A 22,243-nucleotide genomic window follows, 5' to 3' on the forward strand; every position below is an offset into this window, starting at 1 on the left:
CCATGTCGTGTCACGCCTCTGTGTTCTTCCTGGTCCCAGCAGACACTGGAACAGCATCGCAGACTCCCTGTGCAATCCCCGCTCTGCTCTCATGCAATGAGAGCAGCCTGGGGATTGGCCTGAGTGGGTTAATTTGATACCTCGCTCAACACAGAGTATATGCTGTTTCGCCAACCAGGCTGTTCAATACAGCCCGGTTAGATAAACCTAAGTGCGCATGTGTGTTTGACTGGCCTAAGACAGCCGGCCAAACACAAATGCGCACTTAGAAGTGCACAAACCAGTCCTCCTCCCCCATCTCATGGCCCCGGCCCACCCCTTCCTACGCACGCTGGCTCAGCCAGCAGGTGAAAAATAAAACAATGATAGAATATTGTTTTATATTTCATTTGCTGGCTCTGACCCAGTGGGGTGACACTCCTCCGCCATTACGGAGGAGCCACCCCTGGTTTGGTCAACCTAAGATGTGCGCTAAAGTTCTTCAGCACACCCCTCTGACGCCAAAATCGTGTTGTCAATCACAGCTCACTGAATTAAACACTGCCACTCAACCGAGGGATAGACTGGAACACAGAATCCCACATATCAACACTCAATGACTCAGACTCCAGTCTGCGAAGCAAAACCTCAGAAACCTGTGGAAGGCCGCCCAGAAGCCCAACACAGCTGCACAACCATGCCAATGTGAATGCTGCTGGCAGAACAAAATACAACACAGAACCCCAGCCCATCCCATGAAATACCTTGTTAACACTTGTAGAATGTGTGTGAGTCTGTGTTATATTCTGCCTAATGCACTGTGCCAGAAAGCATCACTTATTCAGTATTTCTGTGGAGCAGTGATGCCATTTTCTTATTACACGTGAATAGTAACTCCACAACTGGACTGTAATTAAGGAGCAGCGTACAGATCTTTATTCATACACTGCCAGCTTGTCTGAAACTGACACTGTAATGTACATTGTTGACTGAAATACCTATCTGTCTTGTAGTTCCTATAGAAATGTACAGGATCTGTACATTGTAGGATTGGCGTCAGACGAACTCTGATCACCCCCACCGGGTATGCTGGCATTTTGTACCAAGTAGCTCACAGTGCCACTAAAAATCTCCTCTTCAAGGAGAGAATAGTTATTGGCAACCATTGAATATGACAAGCCTGATCCCTCAGGAGCGTGGAAACAATATGCCACCTTTCGCTCAGTAACTCGTGCTTTACTTAGTCTGTCTCAGAGAGCTACAACGAATAAACAGACTATGTGTTTTCAATAATCATTTATTGAACAGCTGTCGTTCTGGTGTAAAATAAATGTGCTGCAACAACCGTTAGACGGTATAAGATATAAATGATTAACAGTACTGAAAAAGTAAAAGGATGGTATATTTCTACCATCTTACTAAAATCATTAATACATTCAAGTATATAAAACACCTGATAAAAGATGCGTCCTCCTGCGATGCCTCCCTAACTAGATGTACCTAAGTGTACCTAGTATGGGTGTAGGTGTTACGCCAAGAATTCCTCTAGTATTTAGTCAACCCCATTACCTGAAATGTGAGACTATGGGACCCCTTCCTGGTCACGAGTTGGACACCCTGCGAGGGATGTAAGACCACTGCGAGCTGGAGTATCTGCATGCAGGAGCCTCAGCGTCTCTGGTCAGTGTGTCAGCCGGGAATTCTCGGTCTCCTCTGTCTGTCTTAGCAAGATGTGATGTATATATACCCAAAGGTCTCCCTAGGGCTCCTACCTTGCTGTATTACTGTGTCGGCCTAAGGATAATCTCGGGCATGAACTTTATACATAGATTTTATACAGGAGATGGTAGTCCTGCTGTGCTTCCAAGAATCCTCATGCATAATGTATGAGATTTCGAACTAGGGACAACCTGTGTTCTGAATGCAGTGTAATATCTAGGTAAAAGGTTAGTCCCTGTAAACCGTGACAAGTGTAATGTAGGGAGAGAATATAGGTGAAGGGTAATGAGTTTTCTGAGGTCTATATTATGGTACCTATATGGAATATAACATATCTACAAAGCCTAAATAATCTACGACAAAATAATCCTACCAATGGAACTGACTGGTTGTCAGTCAATCCCATAATAACTGCCCTGCAATATGAAAACAACTCCATATTTGTTCAGGAATAAAGAAAAACTTCTAACATCCTGGCAATAAGAAATCAATCTCACCACTGCCCTGCACCTCACAACTAACTTGGACTATTAAAGCAACATTCTGGTCTGCAATAAGAAATGTCCTGTAATATGAAAACAACCACACAACTGTCCTGCAATGTGAGTGAAACCTCCTAATTGCCTTCCAGTATGAAGACAACCTCACACGACCATGAAATAAGAGAACACAATCAACACTGCCCTATAATAAGTGAACAATATCCTAACTGCAGCGTAATAAAATAAAACATGCCCACAACAGTCCTGCAATCAGCAAACTGTATCACAACTTCCTTGAAATTGGAAATTCCATGAGAGCTGCCATGCAGTAGTATTGTCATCATCTGTTAATTTAGGCTGATGGTTGCGGGTCATGGCTAATGCCACTGTTTTGGGAGACTGGAACTTATTTTCATTATTAAACTGTGATCAGAGGCAATAGAAACAAGCATTATCAATGCCAATAGGTCTTGCATTTGTGAGAGTGAATGCTGTTGGCGTTGTAAAAGGAAAGCCTTTTACCCATGTGTTTTTGTTTGGAGTTGTGTGGATTTATGTGGTATGTAGTGGAATTATGTGGCATGGTGTGCAGTGCAATTATGTGGATAGTAATTATGTGGTATTGAGTATGGAGTGGAATTATGTGGGATTGTTATTTTGTGGAGTGGTATGTAGTGGAGTATAATTATGTTGTGTGCTGTTGAATTTTGTGGCATGGTGTGGACTTTTGCTGTGTGGATTGGATGTATGTGGTGTATTGTGTAATTGTGTTGTTGAGTTGAATTATGTGTTTTGTTGTAAAATTATGTGGAAAGGAAATGTGTGGAGTTGTATTTTGTGGCATGGAACTGTGTGGTGTTGAGTGAAATTATCCTGACTGTAAATATGTGGCATGGTGTGGAGTGTATTTATGTGGATTGTTGGTATGTGGCATAGAGTGTTTTTATGTGGGGTGTATTTATCTGGTATTGAATGGAGTGTAATTATGTGGAGTTGAATTATGTTGCTTTTAGTGGTATTATGTAGAGTGTAATTATGTTGGGTGGTGTTGAATTGTGTGGTGAGTAAGTGTGTGGAGTTGTATGTCACACTAAACATCCAGGTATGGCACAAGGTACCCTGGCAAGTTGAGCGATTCGCTTTTTTTTGCATCTTCTTCTGACTATTCAGATAGGATTCACATTAATGAAGATTCCTGGATTTGCCCAAGATTACGCAAAGTAGTCCAGTGAGAGAGTTGGGATTAAAACTTAAGTCTACTGGTTCCATAGGCAACAATTCAAGGTGTTTCTAGGTCAGAGAAGTCCAGTCTTCTACTCTAATGATTATATTGATGATGTTGTAAGGAAATCAGGCAAATTCTTAAAAACTGCGAGGAACTTAACATACCGAGGGACCCAAATTAATTTCCATGGTAGTTTTCCTTTGTTCTCTGTAAGTAGAAAACACGCATAGAAAGAGTAAAGCAAAAGGGTTTGTGAAAAGGATCATCTCAGCGGCTCTGTATGAACACCTCACCAAAGTGTACGTGCCCTGAAATGGTGAGACACAGGTTCTTGGGAGATGTTTAGCTGTAGGGCAACCCCAATACAAAACATAGGCCGAGAACTTGGTTTGATGCACTTGTTAGGCAGTAAGTGCGACATATTGTCTATGAGAGCACTTCTAAGAAAACAAGAGCCCGGGCTGTCAGTGCCTTTGCAGAGCAACAATTTAGTAGGATAAATGGCTTTCACTACAATTTATTAATTTCACTACAATAGGGCAAGAACCCTAAAGCGGAGATTGTTAAAACTCGTTTTCTCTGAGAGGTTTTCCTTGCAATTTTTCACCTCTGACCTTTAAACATGATGGAACCTTTTAGGAAGAGATATGCTGACTTCTAACTCAGATGCCTCTTGGAAAAAAATGCTTTCCAAGTAGCATTCCTTTGGTAAGGAGTGGGAGAAGCGCCCTCAACACTATTTTCTCCACACTCGAGATTTAGAAACCAGAAGATTGAAACCCTGGAGTAAGGCAGGAGATGTTCTTTACCTGGTTTGGAAGAGGTTTATATGCTATCATTCTAGAAATTACATATTCTGTGCATTACTAGCAAAAAAGTACATGAAGTCATCTTCTCAATTTGATTTCTTAAAGATATATTATTTACTGTATGGTGTGCACGCTGTCACTGTAGTAAATTAGTGTTTTGTCATTCAGGAAATATCTTTTTCCACTTGTTGATTTCTGTTATTGCAAAGTTAACTTTACAATAACTCATGCACCTTCAAAATTTATATATAAGTTCCACACATTTCATTCATCACATCATTGAAAACCATAAAATAATTTCATAAGAGGTACGTGATAAAGTAAACAAAAATGTATCTAGTTCCACATATTAATTGAACTGAAAAAGCAGAACACATAAATACTTTCCTCTTAAATTAACAACTAAGGTTCATTCAAAAGGTTAGAAAAATTCAATGAAAACACAATTTCCACATACAGCATTTGTAAAAACAAAAAAAGTCACTTGATGTTATTCAGCACCACTATTTCTTATTTAAAATTTACAGATTGCAATTTTAATTGTAATTATATCGTTTTTACTACCTCTGACGAGTCGTCGAAGCGCTTTTCAGTGACTAGCACGCTACTCTGGATCCCAAAAAGGATTAGTGGTGAATTAGAATAAGGAAATATGAATTATTTTGAGTGGTGGATATGTTAATATGTAATTTGGGTTGAAAGGGATAAAGAAGGGATAGAAGAGGGAAGACTCTAGAAAGTGGTTATTTGGAAATCATATTAGAATGGAGGTCCTAGTAGTAAAATGAGTTCTGAGATGAGTCTAAGGAGGGATACATGAGGGAAGAATTTAGAAAATTTAGTTTGGGAGATTTCAGTAGTCGAATGAGGTTTGAGGTGATGCAAGGAGAGATAGAGGAGGGAAGAGTCTCCAAAGAGTTAATTTGGAGCTCATAGTAGTAGAATGAGTTATTTTGGAGATCTTAGTAGTAGAATAAGGTTTGGGATGAATCAAAGAGCGGAGGTAGAGGATATACATGAGAGAGGTATAGGGTGAAACATAAAGTAGTGCATCGAAGGGACGCAAATGTGCCTGTTTTTATTTCCTTTTTTTAACAGTAGGAGTAAAATAATAAATATATAGATACATAAGTGCATGGAAGCTAAACCTGTATAAGGAAGGTAATATATCAAGATTTACGGTGTATTTAATAAACTCAGACTTTCAAGTGTTGCTGTACTTTAAGCCCATTTATTTGTGTGATTCGCTTCATATCAAGCCCAATACCAAACAATTTACCCATGCTTCAAGTGACGTAATTGGATCAGTAACATACACAGTTTTTTTCTACCTGGGTGATGTTTGTGCCTGAAGGACATGGCTGCAGAGATGCATTGTGAGGCACTGCCAAGGTAATTGATAATGGTATTTAGTAAACCACTTGTGGCAATTTCAGGGATCACTTTTCATGGGTGTTGTATGCTACTTAGCTTCTAATTATTCCCATTTGTGATCACCAAAAGGCAGCAGCAGCCCATGCAGGTAAGAGCGGTGGGGCCAGGTTGGGGGGATTTTGACAGACGACCACAAGGGAAAATTAATTATTTATTTAATTTCCCCTCGTGGTCGTCTGTCGAATCCCCTGCCCCAACCCAGCCCCACCACTCTTACCTGCATGGGCCACACCTAACAAAAGGACCCATCAGCATCTATTGCAAGGTTAGTTTAGAGAAGAGAAGCCCAAAGCTGGACGCTCTAGTAGTCAAAAGTGAAAGGAGTCGGCGCATTCAGAAACACAATGTGTAAGGTCAGGAAGTGGGAGCAGTTCCACGAGGGTATAACAGAGGGCATATGTATGGAAAGACTGCACAAAGTGGAGCGCGTGCACAAGGGGGAGCAGACAACGAGGCCTGGGTACTGGAGCAAAAGGGACTACTGGATAGAAAGGCAGAAAAAGGTAGAAGTAATTGTAGAGCTGGTTGCATAGGAGAGGGAGAATGTGACTAAGGGCACTCAGGATGTAGAATATATGCTCCTAGGCCTCTATCTCGCTCGATGTAGCCCAGAGTACGTTTTTCCAGTCCTACCTTTTGGCACCCAAATGTGTTCTGGGATTTGTAGTCATTAATTGCTTATACTGAACCAAATAGTCTAACATATATGAAAAATATTTGGAATACAATGTATATGATGTCCATGCGATAAGAAGAGGTGGAGTAGCCTTATGTGAAAAGGGCAGAGCATGGGTGGGTTCACATTTGAATAGGGGGATCGGTGCAGTGCTGCAGGGGCACAAAATAAAAGATACTGAACAAAAGGTGGCGGGCTATGCAGAGTAATTCAGGGATAGGAACAAACAGAGCTGCTAGTGTCCCCAGGCGCATAACACATTCGGTTGGTCATGGCCTTTTATACAATTCTTTTGTAAGTTTCGACTTTGGAGTACATACTGAGAAGTTCAAATCGAAACTTTACCTTCTACATTGTAACTTGTTGCTTCCGAAAAAGGAAGGAGTGAGCTTAAGAGTCATAGAGCCACAAGGGAGGTATGAAAAGCGTGAGTACACATAAGGATGTGGCTCACAGAGATGCAAAGGCGTGTGGGATGCCGAGCAGCAAAGAAGGTATGTAAAAATAGTGGCACTGGGTGTATTGAAGAGAGACAGGACAGTGGTAAACATGTGGTTATATTTCTCAGAGGAGCACAACAGTGGGACCAAAGAATAAGTGCATTCTGGCAAAACTGTTCTCCTCGAGAACCACATGCCCCTCAAACATTCTTGTGCACAGGTGCATACTTCTTACAGTTTGTGATATAAGGAGAGCTCTCACCCCAGACCCACACGTCACCAGCTAGGGCACACTCGCTGCTTTCACCTCAGAGCTTCATGTCTGCAGCTCACACCCGCAAAGGCTCTCAGTAGATTCTCAATGCTATCTGAGAGCAGGATGGCCTTCACAACACCTCGTTTATGCCCTCTATGCAGCTTGCAAATCACACTCTGCCGCCAGATGGGCAGGAGGTGGGGGGAATGTCACAGTGAGCCGAGTCCGGAAAAGTAGTGCGCCCAAACTATCTAAATGGCCAGAAGTGAACTGATCCATGTAACAGGGTCAGCCTCCAGGGCGGGATCAAAATCTCCAGAAGGCAGGATAAATGTAAAGCATTTACATAAATAAACCAAAGGAAGTTTGAAAGGCAGACCAAGGAATGAAAGAAAGTAATGGGCGTGGTGAAAGCCCACAGAAGTACATACAGCATGTCAAAAGACAGCGCATGCGCAATGCCTAGTCTCGACCTAAAAATGGAAGAAAGAAGAGGGGAGAAAAAGCTAGCAAAACAATGACCAAGGAAGAAAGCAAGTAGGAAAAAGAACATGCAAGAGTAAGATAAAGTAGCATGAAGTGTAAAGTGTTTGTAAAAAGAGGTATGAGTTGAAATCAAAACTAGTCATTGGTATTCAGCAACCCCGGCTTTCTGCAGCACCAGTGGCAGGCTTCTAAGAAAAACTTTGGGTCACAGCAGTTATGTTTTTTACAAATTAATTAAATGTTACAGCTATTGCCATGGGCTAATAATGTCACGACTGTCATGCGATAAGAAAAGAACTTCTCACAGCTGATCTGCAAAACAAAAATGTCCTTGCATCCGCTGTATAATATGAAAATGACACCATAACACTCTTGCAGGAAGAAAATAAACTCATAACTGATCAGCAGTACGAAACAATGTCCGACCTACTATGCAATAACAACATTACATCATTACCACCCTTCAATATAAAAATAACCTCACAACCAATCTGTAATAAGAAAACAACATTACAGTGTTGTTATAAAAATATCCTCACAACTGACTTGCAATAAGAAAACACTTTGTTAAATGCATGTAATCAGAAAATAGAATTACAGCTGCTCTGCAGAGGGAAAATAATTATACATCTAACCTTCAATAAACTAATGAAATCATAAATGCCTTGCAAAAGGCACATGACTTCATAAGTGTCCTGCAATAACTTATTATCCTATTTTAAGCTCTTACCCTTTACACCACTTAGAGAATTTACAGCTCAGTCAGTCCAGAACCAAATTTAAATCATGCACCAATACTCCTATTAATAAACTGTACAGGCACGTTTTAAATTTGGAGGTGGGTGGGTGGTAGAATAATACAGTGATGTATAGTCAACAAAATACTGAATCTTTGTCTGCACGTCAACCAGCCATACCATATAACCTAAGAGTTTCACAATCTCATAAAATGATATTAGTTTGCAGCCTCCATTGTTTTAAGAGGATCAATGACAGAATATTGGAAATTCAAATTTCGTATGGACAGACTATTGTGTCAAAAAGATCAAGAGCCAGAATATTGAGAAGGTAAGTGCAAAGAGGTAAGTATAAGTTCACTATTCCTAAGTCCACATCTAGGCACCTTGAAGATATATAAAATGTTTACGGTACATATCTGTGGAATTATATACATTAAAACTTTACTTACCCATAGAAAATGACCTTCACAATATTATTGTCCTCTATATTATTGACGCATTTTGTCCCACAATATGTGTATCTCCAATATTTTGTCCAAACGCCGTTTTAAGAAAGCACTTAGGCCTTGATTTCAAGGGATCCGATGGGACCGATAACAGACTTTACCAGAACATTTGGCATTATGAAGGTGCATAGTGATACACGAGCCAAAAATATTTTGCCCAGGACTCCATCTGCCGAAGCAGTTGAATCTCTGAATTTAAATCTAAGGAGAATAAAGACAAACCAGATGGATTGGACCAGATCCTAATTTTCAAGGGGACTCCCAGGGTCCCAATCATAATCAGCTGGTACCTCTGTCCCCCCTGGATTTAAAGGAATCTCTGGTTTTCAGTATCTCTGAAGGAGAGAGAAAAAAGTAATTCCCGAAATTGATTGCCCTTGAACTCAATTTTTCGTAATGCATCGATATTCTAGCTAATACAATATTATCCAATGTGTTTTACATGATTTATTTTTGTTTGCTGAATTAACATCAATCAATGAACAAGCACATGCAAAGCCAATAGTTCTGGCATTGGCTGCCAGACTTTTGGCTTTGTGAACGCCTGTTTTGTATTTTGTCATGTGTTTTTTTTTTTACTTTTTGGGGGAGCTGTTGGACTCTCACCAATATAAAAAACAACATTGGCTAAAAGCAAAGAATTGTTTTGGTCTCAAAAACACTCTCTGTCATAGTAATCAACTACTTTGAGTGGGATGTGCTCCTTGTGAAGGGCAGAACACCGTCATTCACAATGAAGTTAGCCAATGGCTGAGGTGGGCCGTTAGTGGACTGGTAAAAATATGAATGACACAACAGCACACCAACGGATGAAGAGGGCTGGTTCAAAGCAGCGAAAGGTATGTATGTTCTATATAGCATTTTAATAAAATCAAAAGGTCTTGGTTTATGCAAGGCGTAAAATGGCCCATATTTTTTAACACTGAAGTATGTTATGTTAGTATAATTTATTAACGTGCACGAATCACCCCAGGGGGGTATATCGGCACGCAGCAAAAGCACTGGGGAAACAGAGACTGCTACATTAGATGAGTGCTGTCTTGAGTAATTTTCTGAATTGTGGATGTTCAGTACACTTTGGAAAATGCAGAGGTAGCCTGTTCCAATCCAAAGGAGCCAGATAAAAGAAAGATCTGCCCACTGTATGGGTCCTTCTGACCCGTGGGACCTTGAGCAACGCTTTCTCACTAGATCTAAGAAGTCTAGATGGACGATAGAAAAAGAGCCTGGAAGATAATTAGCTGGGGCCTTTCCCAATCAGGTAATTATGTGTCAGGCAACAGATTTTAAAGCTGTTCCTTTTATGGACTAGTACCCAGTGCAGTGAAAGCAGAAGAGGGGAAGATGCCTCTCCGGAAGAAAGATTGCCGATGAGTTGGGTGACAGTGTTTTGTTGAAATTGGAGTCTAGATAACATCGTCTCATTTGCTGAGGCCAATAAGGCATCGCCATAATAACCTGCCTGTACCAGAGTTTTCCTTACAGAAAGAGGGAGAATGGTGAAAACTCGCCTCAACAGAGGCATAGTGTAGAGCAAATGCCAATAGAAGACAAGACCTGCTCCTTCATAGAGAGAGTTTGAGCCAATTGGATACCCGGTTTTTGACTACTATTTTGGGATTTGGAGCTGTGCCAAGTTCGGAAGCCACCAGTCAGGAGACCAAAGCTGTTGGGCCTTGCCAAACCACATGATTTCAGCTTCCCCAGCATTCAAGGATGAAGGGCACGTGGGTGTTGCAAGAGAATGTGAGAAAATAATGTCTAAACCAAGGATGTACACTGTAAAGCCACTTAGTTTCCATCTACTTCATGACTGTAACAAAACAAAACAAGCATTGGCATAGCCAATAGGTCTGCCTTTGGAACCTTATAAGTGTTTAGCCATGCAACAGTTTCATAACTAAATACTTATAAGGTCCCAAAAGCGAGACCTATTGGCTATGCAAAGCGGCCGTGCGGCCTCGAAAGTGATCGCGATCCCGATCAAACATCAAAGCGGCCGCGAAAGTGAAAGTAATCGCGGTAAGCTCAGCGCGCGCGCCCGTGCACATGCACTGTAGCTCTAGGCTGGCCTGGTAGCACTTTTTGGAGCCCTCTCAATAAGTCTCGCCAGACCAGCGCATCTGCTGGGTCAGGCGAGACCTAAAAACATGCTCACAGCTTCGTGACGTTCACTAAAATAGTGACGTTTTGGTACAACACCTAGCAAAAGTATGATTTTACAGAAGAAAAGAACTACCTAAAACAAAGCTACTTTCTTAAGGAGAATATTTCTATTAATAATTTGTGTTTAATGGAAAAAATTTGCAGGAAATGCCACCCACCAGTGGACCTAAGTTAATTCTGCAAACGTGAACTCCACACAAATTTGCATTGTGAATTTAAACTTTGCAAAGCGCTATTCAGAACTCAGACTGGATGTTAACATTTATCATATCTGCAAAGTTTTGTGATGATCCAAATTGCTGCCTGTTATGAAGTTCACAAGGTATCTTTTTTTTGGCTTTTCTTTTTTCCCCACTAAGATTTTTTTTCCCACATTGCTATTTTACCAGATCACAATTGCTGGCCAATGGAGCAGCAGAGGCTGAAACGGCACAAACAGTTTTCTGTCAAAATCAAATGTGCAATAACAATTTCTCTGACGGTATAGAACCTATAGAACCTATATGTACGCATTTTCAAGCTAATTATCTTTTTTTTTGGCTGAGTTGTAGATCTGTGCTAAATTTTTCCCTCAACTAATCTGAAAAGCGAAATTTCTGTTGAGGCCGCCCTTTGAGGGCTATATTATGATATATATGAATTCATCTTTACAACTAATGTCCCAGTTTTCATGAGGAGGGCCCAAAATCTGCCCACGCGCCATACAATTTGAGATGGATCTCCTAGAACTTCCTACAATTTACAGAAACGAAACTTTGTAGACTCACGTAGCAAAAGTTTGAAAAGGAGCTACAGCCAGCATTCCAAACAATGTTCTCGGTGCCGCTGATCTTGAACACAGTGGTGAAGATTTGCGGGATTTAACACATAGTTTACCGATACTTCCTTTCCTGAAGTATCTGAGGCCAGGCCTTATTAATGTGGACTTCAGACTACATTTCATTACATCTTTGCCAAACAATGTCAACCATATGGCTAGGAAGAAATACAAGAACAACATTTAACCAAGCACCAATATGTTTGGTAAGCAGGATTTCTCAACACCTGACCATAAGAAATCTATGAAGTCAGGATAGAAGGCTACTTTGTATTCCATGGAGATATCTTAGATCTAGAGGGTTCTGTGCCTTCTTCTCTCTGGGCCTAGTAATTTGGGATTCACTTCTGCTCAAGCTGAGACTCCACGTCTCATTAACCGCTTTTCAAAGCTTTATACCAGATCGACACTGAGAGACCTAATTTAGTTAGTGTGTGCCACACAAATGCTATCATTCATTCAGTCATCATTCATCATGCTGTGAATAAACATTCCTAATTACTATCATGAGGCAGGGCTGTAAGGAAGTAACCTGTGTGCCAAAGACATTTTTGTCCATGACAAACATGTGATTCTTAGTGTAGACTAGCAGTTTTTAAACTTTTGACTCTGTGAACCCCGGCTGAGTTAGCACTGGAAAACCAGGAATACGGAATATGCAATTTCTATGCTTGAAACCTCAAAACAAAATGCTAAATACAGAAACAAGTGTACATCAAACAAAAATACAAGTATGCAATACTTTTTAATTCACAAACAAAAAAACAAAAAATACAAACATTGAAATTTTGATTTTAAAGGGAAGGTTGAAGCTTCACAAAATGTGGTTTTATTTCTAAATCGCAAAATAATATGCTAGATTGTGCCATTTCACTTTTTCTTTTTTACTCGAAACGCTTGCTATTTTTTGTCAGAGCATACCAGTGCTTCAAATGGTGTCACCCATCGTCCACACCGGCTACTGTTTGCTGTGCTTCCCCAAATCAAGCCAAGGTTCCCAATTACACTTTTAGCCTCAGTTTCAAAATGCTTCACATGTACAGACTATTTTAAATGTTTTCAGTTTTCCATTTTGCTTTTTTATAAGTATATGTTTTATTAATCAGTTAATATTATTTAATTTCATAAACAGTCATGGAGCCCCTGGGTAGGTGTTGTGGATCGCAAAACACACAAGATGATGGACGGAATGTTGCACGTTGGCAAAACATTCACCCCCAGTCACAGATCTGGGTTTAATCCATCGTTATTTTGCTCACCACGCCACCCCAATTCAGACATGGCCATATGCAAATCAGTCTTGACCCTGTGCCTCATGGGAACAGTCCAGCCCGAACTGCCAAGCCATGCCTTCCCTGGATCGGAATCAAGCATCCTAGGACCGGTTTCGGGGTTTCACCCCTCTTCAGCCAGGATAGCTGGACTCCAGTGGTGTAGTGAGCACGGGACCCACATCTGGGCATACCCTTCCCACATAGGCCAAACAGAAAAACACACAAAATGATGGACGGAATGTTGCACATTGGCAAAACATTCACCCCCAGTCACAGATCTGGGTTTAATCCATCGTTATTTTGCTCACCGCTCCACCCCAGTTCAGACATGGCCATATGCAAATCAGGTGTTGTGGAACCCCATGGGTCTGCAGGCCATAGGTTAAAAAGCTTTCCATAGAGCTAAAGACCGGGCCTACTTAAGCACGGCCCAGTACCGCTACTCTTATCTGGAACCATTGCGCCCGCGGTCCTCCAAGATGTTCCTTGGCTTTGAAGCACCTCAATGGAGCAATCAGGCAGACTGAAGTTCAAGGCGGCTCCCATAAGCAGAGAGACCTGCCCGCTGAAGGCTTCCCAAAGTCACAGGGGCACAGTTTGGGCATTTTGCAGAGTAAGATCTTGGAAATTGCAAAGCACTGCTCAAAAACACAACCAGCACCAGACTTACAAAAGCTCAAATCTTTCAAATTCAACAACACGGCTGCCTACTAATTCTGCATAAAAAGACCGCATGAAATCACTAGTCATGGCCCCCAAAGGGCTACCAGCCAAGAAGGGATGACAATTTAAGGTGTTGGCATTAGTTCATAATCCAGCTCTCGCTAGCAGATCCCCCAAACACCTTTTAGACAATATTTTCACATACTCGGAAAGCAGGTGCGTTGACCTTCAACTGTGAGCTTGAGTGTTCCGCCATATCGTCCACCATCACATATTTCTAACTCAAAGAATGGCTCTTTGAACTTCCTACCTTCAATCTGTAGGCCTGCCTTTGAACCATTGTCTCATCGCTTTACCACTCTGGTTGTTTGTTTAGATCATCCTGTCATTAGCCTGGACGCTTGTCATAAACCCTATAAACTCCAGCAACAAGTCAATAAGAAATGAAACCAAGGTGTCAAAAATACCTGGTGCCCAGTGGTTAGGTTCCAATTCCGGGGATAAAATCTAGTCAAGCTGGTTATCCACATGTTACTTCTTCCATTTACCTAAAGGGGATAGACAGAGGAAGAAAACAGACCTATAGGTGCAGACCCTCTTCAGGGTTAAAGGGCCCATAAATAAAATGGGGGGAGTAGAAGAACTTCTCCTGAGCCTTTTTATGTTTTTTTATGTATACGTTTTGTTCCTAACTGAAGTGCCTAAAGGGGTTTGATTTTAATTGTGGCAGCAAACAAACCAATAATGCTAATTTACAAGGACTCTCATAAAACATTAAATCCTTGACACAATAAAGGTCAAATGAGCTCCCCCAGTTCAATCAAGGAATGCACCAGCAAAAGTTACACAAGTTGTCTCGTGTTGGGCCAGCAAACAAAACTTGCAAAAGAATTTGCCGTCAAAACCCCGCGATTCATAGTCACAGAACAGTCCTGCCAACTTGTTTCTGCTTTCGATGAGCGATTTTCACTGCTTGTAGAATAACTTCTGTACAAGTAGGGCTTTAAGTGGGATGAAAAAACTGGGGGGGCGTCGCTCAAAGGGGCGTGGCCAATGTAATTAAGGTCGTGGCTTAAAAACACGTATGCTAAAAATCTGTGCTTAGATAGTGTGCCGGCCTACTTGCATTTTGCTGTTTCTGTCATTGCATCCTAATATATGATACAACAAGTAACATCATACCTACAAGTCAGGACTATTGGCTTTGTCAATGGCTGTTAGTTGCATAAGATAAATAAGCAGCAACTATGGCTTGTATACAATATTGAAAAAGCTTCCACTTAAAGCCCTGGTAACATCACGACAATATTGCTGTTCTTGAGTTTTGAAAAGATAAGGGAAATACCGAAAGAAAACGACTCTCATTAAAGGATTTCCCTTCCCCTACAACGCTCACCTGCCATGACCTCATGCCGTAACTTCTCCACTAGTGAGAAGTGAGCAGTGTGAGCACGCGCACATCCATGTGCCTGCTGTCACTGCAGTCCGGGAAAAAACGGACCGCCTGTGCCAGGGCACAAAACAGAGCCCGATAAAGACCCGTTTCGAGGCCCCCTTTAAAAAACTGCCGGTGCTGAGCACCTGTGAGACCCGGCCCACTTAAAGCCCTGACTACAAGCATCTTTATCTTTGATCACTGGGAGAAGTGGGAAATATGTGAAGTTATCACCTTGCACTACCCCGAAACGCTGCAAGTTAATGCCCCCCCCCTCTGTTGTCTGGGAAGAGTTTTTTTTATCATAGGTTAGAAATGTGCTGGAAATATACAAACCCTACACGCCACCGAGGAGTGCATTATTACACACCTTTACTGCCGAGAGAAAAGACTGTAAAAAAGCTCGTGCTGCGTCTGAACCACCTGAGCTACTAATCATAACAAATTACCCCACAGCACTACGGAGCTGCAGAAACTGGCAAAATGCAAACTGCTGCACGAGGGGGTACATGATGAAGCCCACCAGGCCTCTGGGAGAGACCACAGCAGACTGCTGCATAGGGGGGGGGGTACAAGATGGGGCCCACGGGGTCTTTGGGATATACCACAACAAACTGCTGCATGGGGGTACATGATGCGACCCCGGCCCACCGGGCCTTTGGGATATACATATATCACACCAAACTGCTGCATGAGGGGGGTACATGATGCGGCCCACCAGGCCTCTGGGGGAGACCACAGCAGACTGCTGCTTTGGGCGGGGCGTGGTGGGGAGGAGGAGGGGGTACAAGATGCGTCTCACCGGGCCTTAGGGATATACCACAACAAACTGCTGCATGGGGGGTACATAATGCGGCCCACCGGGCCTTTGGGATTGCCGCTGCCCGCGTCCCACGCAGTGGGACATCAGCAGGGCAGCTCTCTAGTGGCCGCCCGTCGCAGCCTTCCCCCTCCCCCTTCTTCTGCCTCGTGCGCGAGGCCGCGCCCAGGGAGGAGATCTCCCAATGAGTGTGCAGGTGGAGGTGGGCTGTTAGGGGGGCGAGGCTAGCCCCCCCCTACATAGGCGTCCCTCTCGCCCAGTTCCTCCTCTGCTTCCTGCGCGCCGCTCCTGCCCGGAAACGCGTATTCCCACCCTTTCCGCTTACCCTGCGTGGCAGAGACAGCGCGTTATTGGAATGTTTTAATGTTTTTCTTTTGCGTTGCAGGCGGAGTTACAGGGCGATCTGGAGGCAGACGGGTACAGTAAGGGTACCTCTGCGACAGGCGGTACAGTAAGGGTACCCCTGTCCGGCACAGTAAGGGTGCCCGAGCCAAGGTCCACGAGCCGAAGGGGGTTCTGGGAAGACCGCGACGGCGCCCCGTTAGTCCTTCGGGCGGTTGGGGGGCCTGACCAACCGGGGGTGTGCCACAACACGCTCCGCCCCTGTCAGAAGGGGCGGGAGTAGGAAACAGATCACGTGACCCAGTGGATGATCTGAAAATAAATATGTGCCGCACTGCCGGGCATCGACCCACCGTGCGTGCCGGCTCACCAGGCGGGCGGAGCAGCGAGGGGCTGCTTGCCCTGGATCGCCCGTAAGATAACCCATTTATCGTCATACTTATGTTGTATGAAATAAACCTGCAGCAGTTCTTCACCCACAATGAAATTGTCAGTGTAATTCTTGGGTGACGTCTGTGCATGCGTGTTGTATGAAGCGGATGACGGTGTGGTCACTAAGACCACAGCAAACTGCTACATGGAGGAGTACATGATGCGGCTCACCGGTACATTGGGATAGACCACAGAAAACTGTTGCACGGGGTACATGTGCGCCCCACCGGGACTTTGGCATAGACCACAAGAAGACACCTGCAGCTCAGAAAGAACATGCAAATGAGAGGAATTCCCGGATTGGCCGTTGTTCATTACAGACATTCCCAGAGGCCAACAAATTAACCGCATTTCTACCTATCCTGGCCAATGTACCTGTGCCCGCCACTGGTCCTTAGTCTCGCAAATTCAGCCTCACACCAAGAATCCCTCTCAAGCCGCTTCCAACCCTACGTAGTGCTACAGAGACATAAGTTGACAAGTAGATAGTCTTCCGCCTTGCATTTCGCCTCAGAAACATACCGTGAAAGTACAGGGGCCCCAAACCACATAGCGTATGACACTTGCCAGCATGGCAGCCCGAAATAACATGACCTATGTAAGTAGCAAGGCCTGCCGGTATGGCGGCCCAAAAATACATGGTACATGTAAGAAACACGCCCTGTCAATAAGGCAGCACAAAAACAGACGGGGCAAGTTAACTGTCCTGTTTCATGCCAGCCCAAAACACATGGTTCATGAAAGTAGCATGACCTCTCAGTATTGCAGCACAAAAACACATGGCTCATCTAAATAGCATATCTTGTCAGTACACAGGCCCTAAAACACATGATGCATGTAAAGAGCGCACCTGTCAGCACAAAAACAGCTAGCACATGTAGGTAGCATGGCCTCACAATATATTGGCCCCAAAAACACATGGCGCATTTAAGTAGCACGAACTGTAAGTAAGTCAGCACACAAAAAACACCTTCCGCATGCAAGGAGCATGGCCTGTCAGACTGGTGTCATAAAAACACATGACACCTGTAAGTAGCACCGTCTGATGATGGGGGCTCAGAGACACTTAGCGCCTGCATCACAACACTGCCAAATTACACATGTAAGCAGCACAGTACAGCGTGTGAGTATAGAGGCCCAAAAACACATGGGTTATGTAAGTGGCATGGTCTGTCAATATGGCGGCCCGGAAACACAATGCACATGTAAATAGCATGGCCTGCCCAACTGTGCAAACCAAGAGCCCCTCTCCCAGAGGACATCCCAGGACCAACTACATCAAGAAGAAACTCAAAGCCCATGAAACTTCCAGCACCAGACAAGGGGGGCAATCAGTAAGCAACGAACTGTGGTCGAGGGCTGAGGACATCGATGCGAGAGGGACACTCACCTGCAGCCGGCACCTCCGGGACCAGCTTTAGTGGCCCGATCTGGCGGATTTGGAAGGATGTCCTGACCTCATGGCAGCTGGGAGTCTTTGCCCCGCCCACGCAGGGCAACAGCAGCATTAGAAGGAGAGATGTCCCAGACCCTAAAAGCAGCGCCAGCGGGCAACGAAGTCCGGGGGGCGCCCTCCTTGGAATTCCAACCACTGCACCCGTCTGCTGGCCTTGCGGCGGGCACCGATGTCGGGGAACCATCTTCAATTGAGGGAGGGGTAATTATGGAATGGAGGGGAGAGCGAGCAGGTGCAGGGGGTAAAGATGAAACAGGGTTTAAGTAAGACGGTGACACCTATAGCAGGGGTGCGGGTGGAACTACACTTGAGACGGGAAAGAGTGGGCAAGAACTTGGCCCCCTGGGTATGGGAGGAAATAGGGGGCAACTCTAGGGGCGGAAAGGTCAGATACAAAAGTGTCAGAGAAATAGGGAGGGGCAGGGGATACCTAGAGTGATGTATGCCTGGGTCTGGGAGAGCAGGGGAAGGGAAAGTGTTGGGGTCATAGGACAGGGGTGGGGGACTCTTCTTAGGTTACGAAGGTAACGGCGACTCCTGGGAGTGGGTGTGGAGCGGAGGATGCGGGTTGTGTCCTGGGAAAAGAGGTGAGAAGAGTGAAAACGGGGTATCTCTTAGGACGCAGGCGAGGGAGGCAGGACAGGGGAGGAAATCGCCAGAGGAGCAGGGGTGGGGAAACGTGAGATCCCCGGGACAGACAATAAAAACAAAGAAGAAATAAATCCAGGCAACGAAGAACAGATCCGTTTGAGGAGATCACATCCAGAGAAGAAGACACGGTCCAACAGCTCACGCGCAGCCCAGTCAATAATCCACCCGCAAAACGCAGTGAAGTCCGCGGCTCGGACAGAACTTCCCAGCAGCGCTGCCGGCTCCGGGTGTGGGATCGGAGCCCCCTCCTCCCCACGCCCCCCTGCTACAGCCCCTCCTCAGAGCAGCGCACTGTCGTTCACAGCGCTCCTGCCTGCGCCACGCTGATCTTAGACACTATCTGCCCCTCGCCGGCTCGGCTCCCCTCCGTGTGTCCTTTGCTGCCCCCCCCTGCCCCTCCTCGGAACCTTTGCTCCTCCTCAGAAGCCCTGCTCCGCCGAGGCCCCCGTGCGAACGGTTCAGCTCCTCGTCACCCCTCACCCGTCTCAGGACTCGAGACACCATATTTCTGGGGGTGACAGGGACAGTCCTCATTGACCCCATACCAGGTACCCGTGGTCTGAGAGCCGCAGGCTCCGATAAACCCACGCGCTTCCTTGCATAATTCTGAAAAGAAAAAGTGAAATAATGATAAAGGCGGACATGTTATCACAGTTTGTAAGTATGCTTAATTGTTTTTTACATTCTGCAAAGCAAATGTAAAGTAAGTGAAAAAACACGAACTTTGCATCTTCATGCACCAAGCGAACAAGGGTTGTGGGGAAAATATAAAGAATAAAGAAAATGTTCCAAGCGACATTCCTAAACCTCTAAATGGACTAAACAGAAAACATTCTTTCTTGCTGCTGTCTCCTCCTGCCATTAATCCCTGAACTGAAAAGAATTAAAGTGCTTAGAAATGGTGCTATTAAAGAACCCTTGACCGGGCCTCCAGTTGCAATTCCCTTGGCCAGCAGACGGCACCACTCAGGCCCTGGTGGTCCTGTGTGTAAGTTTTAGCCAAATAACTAGAAGCTTTCTTATCTAATCTCAGCTTTTCCATTTTTTGTCTAACTTTATTTTGAATTTTGGGGAGAATAAGGACACACATGTTGGCATTAACGTGTGCAATGATCGTAATCTTGCAGCGGTGCACAGTTCCAAGCAGCATACTTTAGGACATATTGTTTTACCATCATACGACTCAACTCCACTCCCGAGAGACACCTCCACACCGGTAGGCATTTTTTAAGAGTGCTTGGTCTGGAGAAGTAGAAACTCAGGATTCAGAACATAACACAGTGGTTAGGGTTCACTTTAATGATACGAATTTATTTCTACGCAAAACATCAAGATAATGAAAGGCTGGGAAAAAAACATTAACCTGTACCATGCAATTTGCATGCAGCTCTTTGAAGGCAGTTCATAGCTCACTGTGCTAGATTATGGTTGTAATTTATGAACTACACAGTAACAAAAGAATCTCTGTGACAAAAAAAGTAACCCAATGAGCTATGCACATAAAATACTGTTATTTGATATGCATGGTGCATGTCCTTTCAGCAGGCATATTAACCCACTGTGCTACCTTAGATGACTCAGAACTGCCATTATACAAAACTCTGATCTCTCTCCAGCAGGTACACTCATCACCAGAGTTATCTTGACACGTTTATTGTTGCCCGAAAACTGCTGCATATAAAAGGAACTTTGCAGTGCTTTTAAAACTGCTGCACTGCTACAAACCTGGCCACCACTACAAAACGGGCCCCTATCCTTCCAGCATCCCGGGCAAACGCCTGATGCCTGGTCCAGCCAGTCCAGCCTTGCCCTCATCACATTCTGCAGGGATGCCCCATCATTTCGCTTTATGCCTCTGGCATCCTCCTGAAAGGCTGAGCCCACCCTCGGCGCCACAGGAGCTGCTTGGCACTGACCCTCCCGTGCGCCTTCTGCATAGCCCCTGTGCTCCTGAGAGCCCTGTACTATCCTTTCTCATCAGTATTACCTGCCGCTACACCTTTGCCTTTCTTCTCAGCATCTGTTACCTGCCTATTCCTTTTCCCCAGCATACCCCTTCATGTGAGCCTTACTCCTCTTCAATGCCCCATGGCTGATCCATGCCTGACACCAGCAACACTGCTTGTGGCCTGTTACTGCTCTCTGCCTGTTGTAGTTCTCCTAGACCCCTGTCTGCTCCTCCTTAGGCTCTCATTGCAAGTGCAGGGTTAAACAAGCATTGGCATAGCCAATAGGTCTCGCCTTTGGGACCTTATAAGTGTTTAGCCATGCAACAGTTGCATAACTAAATACTTATAAGGTCCCAAAAGTGAGACCTATTGGCTATGCCAAGCGGCCGTGCGGCCGCGAAAGTGATCGCGATCAAACATCAAAGCAGCCGAGCGGCCGCGAAAGTGAAAGTAATCGAGGTAAATCGCAGTGCGGGTGCCCGCGCACATGCACTGTAGCTCTAGGCTGGCCTGGTAGCACTTTCTGGAGCCCTCTCAATAAGTCTCGCCAGACCAGCGCATGCGCTGGGTCAGGCGAGACCTAAAAACGATCCCTGTGCAAACAAGTCTCCTGCACAAAAATAATGCAACTGTTCACGATAAGCAAAGGAGTGGTAATGTCATGTGGCGGCTCCTCCGCTGTGGCAGAAGAGCGTCGTCGCCCCACTGCCTTCCCGCAGTGCAAGAAGCCAAAACATAAAATGGTAATAACTTTTAGTTATTATCATTTTATGTTTGCTTTGTGGGCGGACGGGGCTGCCCTGCTCTCCGAGCAGGGCAGGGGAGGAGTGGTGCGCCCACTCCTGAGTGCGCAAAGACTGTTTGGTCGGCCCTCTCGGGCCACCCAAAACAGTCATGCGCACTCTGCCCTTCTCCATGCAGCCTGCATTGAGACCATGCCCACCCCTCTAGCCTCTGGCTGAGTGCCGTGTCACGGCGCTCCGGACAGCGTTGTGATTGGCTTAGGGGAGGGAGCCTGGCTGCCTGCTTCTTGTTCCTGTCGGAGGCAGGAGCGCAGGAGCAGTGAAGACGCGGGACCAGGCTGAAAGGTAGGTTTTTAATGAAAATTACAAATTATGACCTCTCTCCCGGTGCGACCCCCAAGCCCACAAGCCATGCCAGCCGCTACTGGGAAATATTGTAATTTCAGAAATTCTATAATTACACAAAATCACTCCAGTGTAACAAAAACTGTACACTGATGCATCCATCGCTTAAATGGATAGCACAAACTGTCCTGCTTTTCACCTTTTTTCTTTCCCTTTGTCTGCTATCATCTTGTCAGTGTGTTTGTAACAGTAAAAACTCTCCAATCTCAACACTATCTTCTCGTTTTGACTCTTCCTGGTCAGCGCTGTCTAACCACAACCTTAACATTACTTTTAATAAAATAAAATTATGTATCTTAACCCTAGGCCTCTTACCAAACGTACCCTACCCCACTAGG

At 44.6% G+C, this 22,243-nt stretch overlaps 1 protein-coding gene across 3 annotated transcripts in view; it reads right to left on the reverse strand.

Annotated features, from left to right (window-relative positions):
- LOC146785528 (glypican-5-like) overlaps window positions 1-19,149 on the reverse strand; it is a 1,360,250-nt gene extending 1,341,101 nt beyond the window's left edge. For 2 of the 3 annotated variants that reach the window (XM_085634653.1, XM_085634655.1), the window contains exon 1: window positions 18,092-19,035. In XM_085634653.1, the coding sequence (XP_085490779.1) occupies window positions 18,092-18,341 (250 nt within the window). In that variant the 5' untranslated portion in view covers window positions 18,342-19,035. Of the gene's footprint in view, window positions 1-18,091 lie in introns of all 3 variants that reach the window. The other variant, XM_085634654.1, reaches the window with a different exon arrangement.
- Window positions 19,150-22,243: the final 3,094 nt, after the last annotated feature.

The sequence above is a fragment of the Triturus cristatus genome, chromosome 11, assembly GCF_964204655.1.
Source record: "Triturus cristatus chromosome 11, aTriCri1.1, whole genome shotgun sequence".
NCBI lineage: Eukaryota > Metazoa > Chordata > Amphibia > Caudata > Salamandridae > Triturus > Triturus cristatus.